We start from the raw sequence: 9,431 nt of genomic DNA on the forward strand, positions 1-9,431 counted from the left end.
CTTATAAAAGCAATGGGACTCTTGTCTGTGAATGTACCGTGTAGTTACAACTCCGGTGCAGTAGGTGGCGGTAGCCTACTATGCATTGTAACTCCGCCAATAGCACTTAATTCACCTGGTGGGCCAGAAGAAGAAGAAGACGGCGGAGTAAAAGAACGGACCGACCAGATCAAAATACGAGGGTAATATAGGTTGTAGGTAGATAAGTTATAGCTGCATCGCTCGCGGCTCGTCATATATTTAACGTTAATCCGCGATTTCACCGAGCGTTTCACTCACGGTGAGCAGCCTGACGCTGCTTCATTAACACCGCCGCTGTTGTCACGTCACGTGTTACCATACCGACGAGCTAACGTGTCCAGGTTATAACTCTGTTGTCAATAAACACACGTGGAGACGGTGCTTCAGATACTGCATTAATAATGAAGCTAAATTGTCCACTGTCCACTGCAGCATGTGAATGCAATGAAAAGAATACAATCTGAGCCAACCAGCTGTTAAAATGTTGTCCAGGTTAATGTTTTGGCCATTAAAGGCCCTTCATTTCAATATTTCAACTGTGATCGGGCTTTAAACAGGTGGCTGACCTGTTCAGATGGGTGCTGACCTGTTCAGGGGTGCTCACACTTTTTCTGCAGGCGAGCTACTTTTCAATAGATCAAGTCGTGGGGATCTACCTCATTCATATATATAATTTATATTTACTTATTTATGAAATATATGTTTTTGTTAACAAGTTAAAGGTGTTTAATGATAACGCAAGCATGTTTAACACATATAGTTAATATTGTTAATAAATTAAAGGTGTTTAATGATAATACAAGTATGTTTAATACATATAGTTAATATTGTTAACAAGTTAAAGGTGTTTAAAGATAATACAAGCATGTTTAACACATATTGTTAATAAATTAAAGGTGTTTAATGATAATACAAGTATGTTTAATACATATAGTTAATATTGTTAACAAGTTAAAGGTGTTTAATGACAATACAAGCATGTTTAACACATATAGTTAATATTGTTAACAAGTTAAAGGTGTTTAAAGATAATACAAGCATGTTTAACACATATAGTTAATATTGTTAACAAGTTAAAGGTGTTTAAAAATAATACAAGCATGTTTAACACATATAGATTCCTTTCTTTCATGAAGACAAGAATATAAGTTGGTGTATTACCTGATTGTGATGACTTGCATTGATAGGAATCAGACAGTGGTGCTGATAACGTCCGCATTTTCGAATGGAGGAGAAAAAAAGTCCTCCTTTCTGTCCAATACCACATGAAAGTGGTTGGTTTTTGGCATCTTATTTGTCCAGCTTCTGTACTCCTTTGTATACACTTTACAAGAAATACATTGTCGGCAAACTCCGTAGCTTGCTAGCTTGTGCACGCCAGCTTTCTGAGACTCTTATTTTGTTAGCGCAACTGTGCAGTCGGTCTTTGGAGTTTTGACGACAGGTACGGCGCCAGAGTCTGTTGAAATAAAGTGTTTCTCGCCTTCCTGTTGGTAATTTTAATGAGCTAAATATGTACATAAAGTGTTGTACTTATATTCCAACTCTGCGTTCTTCTTGGTCATCGCCGCTGCCGCCGTCACCCCCCGCCCCCCGACCACACCACCACAAATAGATGCCTGTCCTGTGGGAAACACTGAACTCTATTACCCCATTCATGTTATTTAGTCACTACAGTAATTACAACTTGTGTTCACATCCACAGGAACCACATGGGTTAGCCTACTCTGTTCTGTATTTACAACCTTACTAGTGTTCACTTCACAGCCATCTCGTTATTTACATTATTTACACATTACCTTTGTTCATTCACACATTAATTTGGCATTTTTGCTTTGATGGCCTTCCTGGAAAATTTCTGAGCAGCTTTTTGTTTCTGCTTTAGTGGATTCTGCCTTGGATTTATAATTTATGTTTGATATACGGAATTAAATCCTCACTTCTTTATTTAAGTCTCCAGCTCCCACTGCCTACAAAATGTGCTTACGCCACCATTTAAGTGCGGGTACCCACATTCTACCGTGAAGTTATTTATTTTATTGATCCCAATGTGACATAAGAAGGCACATATTAGTGCGTATCGAAGTGCTTTTTCACCTTGTTCTTCTTGCCGTCCACCTCGAAGACTGAGATGTTGCTTTTTCGGTAGATTTCATCGCCTGGGGGATGCTTCCAAACACACTTGGCCTTGCGTGAAAAGGATAAACAAGCACAGAAAGCTTTAGAAACAAAGTAACAGCTAAAATAGGGATACAATCCTAATAACCGTTTTAACACTGATTCTGATAATAGTTTGGACAAAGGCAGACGTATTATGTGTTTTAAACTACAGTCCATTTCCATGTTTAATTAAAATGTGTGACTGTGGGGCTTCCAAATATACGTATTTTAAACAACTCCCTACTCCAAACCCAAATTATAATTCCAATGATTAACGCACAAAAACTTAACTAAAATATATGACTGAACCTTTTCTACAAATATTGCCAATAATGACAATGTTTTACATGGCAGACGTAAGTGAATTTACTTTCTTTCAGGAAGCCAATACACGTTTCATGGGGGTTTAGTTCCCATCGGCTACTGCGTAGCTCAGGGTTCGGCAACCTTTACCAGTCAAAGAGCCATTTTGACCAGTTTCACAAATTATAGAAAACAATGGGAGCCGCAAAAATTTTTGAAATTTTAAATGAAATAACACTGCATACAAAGGTTTTTTTTTGCTTTGTGGTATGTATAAACCAGGGGTCTCAGACACGCTGCCCACACCTTTTTATGGAATTTTTAAGCTGGTGCGGCACGCGGGTTTTAAATGAATAGCGCTTGTCAGCGTCATGCGCGCCGTGATGGTACAGCATATAGCGCCCACTACAACCAGCGTGCCTGATCAGCCACATGTTGAATGTGGCTTTCGCTTGCTCACGTAGGTGACAGCAAGGCATACTTTGTCAACAACCACAAAGGTTACACTGACGGTGGCGGTATAAAAAAAACTTTAACACTCTTACTAATAATGCGCCACACTGTGAACCCACACCAAACAAGAATGACAAACACATTTCGGGAGAACATCTGCACCGTAACACAACATAAACACAACAGGACAAATACCCAGAATCCCATGCAGCCCTAACTCTTCCGGGATACATTATACACCCCTGCTACCAAACCCCGCCCACCTCAACCGACGCACAGAGAGGGGGGAGGGGGGGGTTTGATGTGTGAGGGAGCAGGCTTGGGGTGGGGGCGGGGTTTGGTGGTAGCAGGGGTGTATAATGTAGCCCGGAAGAGTCAGGGCTGCATGGGATTCTGGGTGTTTGTTCTGTTGTGTTTATGTTGTGTTAAGGTGCAGATGTTCTCCCGAAATGTGTTTGTCATTCTTGTTTGGTTTTGGTTCAAAGTGTGGCGCATTATTAGTAAGAGTGTTAAAGTTGTTTTATATGGTCACCGTCAGTGTAACCTGTGTGGCTGTTGACCAAGTATGCCTTGCTGTCACGTACGTGTGCAAGCAGAAGATACATATTATATAACAAATGTTGGGCTGGCACGCTGTTAATACAGATTGTAGAGGGCGCCAAATGTTGTACCATCATGGCACGCCCTTATTATAGCTGTAAGGGTGAAAATCGGTGAATATTAATCCCGTTTTCTGCGAGAGGCACTGAAATCCGGAAGTCTCACGGGAAAATTGGGGGGTTCAGCAAGTAAGCTGCTGAGCCGCATCAGAGTGATCAAAGAGTTGCCGACCCCTGGCGTAGCTCAAACTCTGAATCAAGAGTTCTAGTTCACCAAGTTATTCTGCACTCATAAAGTTGGCTTTGTGCATAGAGGCAGTCATGCTGAATGCGGTGTTTCTAATACATGCGGCCCCGCCACAAATACATTTGGACCGTCACAAACAGATTTGGTATTATACGTTCACTTTTTCAAAAAAAGCAACCAGAAAGAAATGTAGCGACTAACATTTAAATATGGTTGCTGTTGTCTGTGGCCCTTTCCTATAAAGAAAAACATGTAAAAACTAGGAACGTAGCAGTACATGTATTCGTATCGGAAATTTTGCAGAACGGACTCTTCGATTCGGCAAACGCTCCCTATATAAATAAAGTTAGCGACAAAAAGATGTTATACCTTGTGTCAGACGTCTATTTGGTAAGAAAAATGCATTGCAGCCCTACGTCCCTGCCAGGCCTACAAACTGGAACTACGAAATGCTGCACCTCAGTCAATGAGGGATTTTTATCTACTAAAAATAGAGATGTCCGATAATGGCTTTTTTACCGATATCCCATATCCCGATATTGTCCAACTCTTAATTACCGATACCGATATAAACCGATACCGATATATACAGTCGTGGAATCAACACATTATTATGCCTAATTTTGTTGTGATGCCCCGCTGGATGCATTAAACAATGTAACAAGGTTTTCCAAAATAAATCAACTCAAATTGTGGAAAAAAATGCCAACATGGCACTGCCATATTTAGTCACAAAGTACATAATTTTTTTTAACATGCCTCAAAACAGCAGCTTGGAATTTGGGACATGAGAGACTATGAGGAGGTTGAGGTGGACGGGGTTGAGGCGGGGGCGGGGGCAAGGGGAGGTTGGAGGTAGCGGGGGGGGTGTATATTGTAGCGTCCCGGAAGAATTAGTGCTGCAAGGGATTCTGGGTATTTTTTCTGTAGTGTTTATGTTGTGTTACAGTGTGGATGTTCTCCCAAAATGTGTTTGTCATTCTTGTTTGATGTGGGTTCACAGTGTGGCACATATTTGTAACAGTGTTAAAGTTGTTTATACGGCCACCCTCTGTGTGACCTGTATGGCTGTTGAACAAGTATGCATTGCATTCACTTGTGAATGTGAAAAGCCGTAGATATTATGTGACTGGGCCAGCACGCAAAGACAGTGCCTTTAAGGTTTATTGGCGCTCTGTGCCTCTCCCTCCGTCCATGTACACAGCGGCGTCCATGTACACAGCGGCGTTATAAAAAGTCACAAGTTTAACTTTTTGAAACTGATATCGATAATTATGAAACCGATAACGATAATTTCCGATATTACATTTTAAAGCATTTATCGGCCGATAATATCGGCAGTCCGATATTATCGGACATCCCTAACTAAAAATAAAAAAGTAATTGGCTCTGTTCAATCTATTAGTGTTCTACTTTGTCTGCAATATTGCACTTTCCTCAAAAGAATAGCAGTAAACAGCAGTGTCCAAAGTGTGCCTTACCCAGGTGCCATTTTCTGCACGCAACTTGTTTTTTATTGTCCCAAAGCATAATCTGAAAATACAATTTATTTTTATTATATTTAGTATGTCACCTTTAATGCAAGCCAAATATCTTATAGAACAGCATTTTGAATTACTTTTACCCATCTTTAATGTACAAAATATTTTAAAATGGCCTTCACATGCTTCCGTTTTTACCTGTGCCAGGAGGTTATCTTATCACCAGGGGTTGTCTGTCTGTTACTTATCCATCAACATAACTCCAAACTTTAAGGGCTAATTTTGATAAAACTTTGTAAGAAATGTCCAAACTGGGATGACAAAAACGTGATTAGATTTTGGGGGTGATATGGATCTCCATCTGGATTGAAGGATTTTTTAAAGGATTCTTTACTATTGGGAGACAGGGTCTGGCGTAGGTCTGTGTTCTGCTAATGCTTTTCTAGTTTGCTGTAACTTACCTTTTAATTTATTGGATAATAAGCTGCCAACAGTTTGTAGTTTTTATGTTTCATTTGAAAAAAAAAAAAGATCAAAAGCTAAATTGTGTTTTATAATTTGCAGACCGAAAATGATAATACCGAGGTACAATACTGAACTCTGACAATGCCGTACTGTTGCAACCCTAAAAACGTACTATTATAAACGTTTGACAGTTCAGTTTACATCAAAGCACCTACAGTGGAACCTCGATTTACGATCTCAATTGATTCTTGAACAAGATTCGTAAAGAGACAAGTTTGGATATTGAAGCAAATTTATCTTTAAAAAAACAATTTAAACATGAATAAGTCTATATTTTTGTTACATTCTGTTCACTTTGAACAGTACTGTATACCAAACAAATATGACAAGGGTGTAATGGACCAACTTTCTATTTAATAACTAAGTCAAAACAACCACAAGCTGAACAGTCCTGAACTGTCCTCATTCACAGCCGCCCTGCTGACACGCACACACTGTCACTAGCCACTAGGGCTGTGAATCTTTGGGTGTCCCACGATTGGATTCAATATCGATTCTTAGGGTCACGATTCGATTCATCCATCCATCCATTTTCTACCGCTTATTCCCTTTGGGGTCGCGGGGGGCGCTGGAGCCTATCTCAGCTACAATCGGGCGGAAGGCGGGGTACACCCTGGACAAGTCGCCACCTCATCGCAGGGCCAACACAGATAGACAGACAACATTCACACTCACATCCACACACTAGGGCCAATTTAGTGTTGCCAATCAACTTATCCCCAGGTGCATATCTTTGGAAGTGGGAGGAAGCCGGAGTACCCGGAGGGAACCCACGCAATCACGGGGAGAACATGCAAACTCCACACAGAAAGATCCCGAGCCCGGGATTGAACCCAAGACTACTCAGGACCTTCGTATTGTGAGGCAGATGCACTAACCCCTCTGCCACCGTGATTCGATTCAATATCGTTTTTTTTTCAATTCAACACGATTCTCGATTAAAAAAACGATTTTTTTTTCCCGATTCAAAATGATTCTCTATTCATTGAATACATAGGATTTCAGCAGGATCCACCCCAGTCTGCTGACATGCAAGCAGAATAGTAGATTGTTGTAAAAAGCTTTTATAATTGTAAAGGACAATGTTTTATCCACTGATTGCAATAATGTACATTTGTTTTAACTATTAAATGAACCAAAAATATGACTTATTTTATCTTTGTAAAAATATTGGACACAGTGTGTTATCAAGCTTATGAGATGCGATGCAAGTGTAAGCCACAGTGACACTATTGTTCTTTTTTTTTTATTTTTTATAAATGTCTAATGATAATGTCAATGAGGGATTTTTAATCACTGCTTTGTTGAAATTACTAAATAAATACTAATATTGATACTGTTGTTAACATTAATTTTTGTTTCACTACTTTTGGTTTGTTCTGTGTCGTGTTTATGTCTCCTCTCAATTGCTCTGTTTATTGCAGTTCTGAGTGTTGCTGGGTCGGGTTTGGTTTTGGAATTGGATTGCATTGTTATGGTATTGCTGTGTATTGTTTTGTTGGATTGATTAATAAAAAAAAAAAATAAAAAAAATGAGATTCGATTCTGAATCGCACAACGTGAGAATCACGATTCGAATTCGAATCGATTTTTTCCCACACCCCTACTAGCCATGCACACATAGTCACTAGCCATGTGGTGCACTCAGTTTCAACTCCTTAACTTTAACAGGCAGGACACTTCAATGAATAGGAATAAACACATTAAATCCACTTTACCTTGTTAGTAATCGACAAGGCAGTGTCGACAACGCGGTAGATACTTCCTTAATGTTTGAAATCACACATTGCCTATCCATTGCTTTCTTTGGACTCATGTTGAACTAGCAAAACTACAAACCCCGTTTCCATATGAGTTGGGAAATTGTGTTAGATGTAAATATAAACGGAATACAATGATTTGCAAATCCTTTTCAACCCATATTCAGTTGAATGCACTACAAAGACAACATATTTGATGTTCAAACTCATAAACTTTTTTTTTTTTTTGCAAATAATAATTAACCTAGAATTTCATGGCTGCAACACGTGACAAAGTAGTTGGGAAAGCGCATGTTCACCACTGTGTTACATCACCTTTTCTTTTAACAACACTCAATAAACAATTGGGAACTGAGGAAACTCATTGTTGAAGCTTTGAAAGTGGAATTCTTTCCCATTCTTGTTTTATGTACAGCTTAAGTAGTTCAACAGTCCGGGGTCTCCGCTGTTGTATTTTACGCTTCATAATGCGCCACACATTTTCGACGGGAGACAGGTCTGGACTGCAGGCGGGCCAGGAAAGTACCCGCACTCTTTTTTTACGAAGCCACGCTGTTGTAACACGTGCTGAATGTGGCTTGGCATTGTCTTGCTGAAATAAGCAGGGGCGTCCATGAAAAAGACGGCGCTTAGATGGCAGCATATGTTGTTCCAAAACCTGTATGTACCTTTCAGCATTAATGGCGCCTTCACAGATGTGTAAGTTACCCATGCCTTGGGCACTAATGCACCCCCATACCATCACAGATACTGGCTTTTTAACTTTGCGTCGATAACAGTCTGGATTGTTCGCTTCCCCTTTGGTCCGGATGACACGATGTCGAATATTTCCAAAAACAATTTAAAATGTGGACACAGAACACTTTTCCCCTTTGCATGAGTCCATCTTAGATGATCTCGGGCCCAGAAAAGAGCTTTAACTTGCACTTACAGATGTAGCGACAAACTGTATTTAGTGACAGTGGTTTTCTGAAGTGTTCCTGAGCCCATGTGGTGATATCCTTTAGAGATTGATGTCGGTTTTTGATACAGTGCCATCTGAGGGATCGAAGGTCACGGTCATTCAATGCTGGTTTCTGGCCATGCCGCTTACATGCAGTGATTTCTCCAGATTCTCTGAACCTTTTGATGATATTATGGACCGTAGATGTTGAAATCCCTACATTTCTTGCAATTGCACTTTGAGAAACTTTGTTCTTAAACTGTTTGACTATTTGCTCACGCAGTTGTGGACAAAGGGGTGTACCTCGCCTCATCCTTTCTTGTGAAAGACTGAGCATTTTTTGGTAAGCTGTTTTTATACCCAATCATGGCCCCCACCTGTTCCCAATTAGCCTGCATACCTGTGGGATGTTCCAAATAAGTGTTTGATGAGCATTCCTCAACTTTATCAGTATTTATTGCCACCTTTCCCAACTTCTTCGTCACGTGTTGCTGGCATCAAATTATAAAGTTAATGATTATTTGCAAAAAAAAAATGTTTATCAGATTGAACATCAAATATGTTGTCTTTGTAGCATATTCAACTGAATATGGGTTGAAAAGGATTTGCAAATCATTGTATTCCGTTTATATTTACATCTAACACAATTTCCCAACTCATATGGAAACGGGGTTTGTATAAAAATTATGTAAAAGGACAAAAAAACCTTAAAAAGGACAAAAAGAAGAAATTTGCGCAATAGCTACTAAAAGCACTGGTCTGCTGAATGAATTAGGACCGGAGATCGATAAGCCTGCACACAATGGATGTGCTGCCTGGCACAAAATGGCTGCACTGAGGCACACAATGGGTGGATGAAACACTCGTACACTGAGACAAGGTTTGTACAACAAAGCATATTTCCATTAGGTCAGTGGTTCATAAATCCAAAAGTTCATA

At 39.8% G+C, this 9,431-nt stretch overlaps 1 protein-coding gene across 5 annotated transcripts in view; it reads right to left on the minus strand.

Moving 5' to 3' along the window:
* The window catches only part of LOC133615252 (histone acetyltransferase KAT7-like), a 69,494-nt gene that overhangs the window by 21,154 nt on the left and 38,909 nt on the right, over positions 1-9,431 (minus strand). For 4 of the 5 annotated variants that reach the window (XM_061973704.2, XM_061973707.2, XM_061973703.2 and 1 more), the window contains exon 10: positions 2,119-2,208. The exons of the other annotated variant lie outside the window; for it this stretch is intronic. In XM_061973704.2, the coding sequence (XP_061829688.2) occupies positions 2,119-2,208 (90 nt within the window). The remainder of the gene's footprint in view (positions 1-2,118; positions 2,209-9,431) is intronic. 5 annotated transcript variants of the gene reach the window in all.

Source organism: Nerophis lumbriciformis, linkage group LG22 (assembly GCF_033978685.3).
Source record: "Nerophis lumbriciformis linkage group LG22, RoL_Nlum_v2.1, whole genome shotgun sequence".
Taxonomy (NCBI): domain Eukaryota; kingdom Metazoa; phylum Chordata; class Actinopteri; order Syngnathiformes; family Syngnathidae; genus Nerophis; species Nerophis lumbriciformis.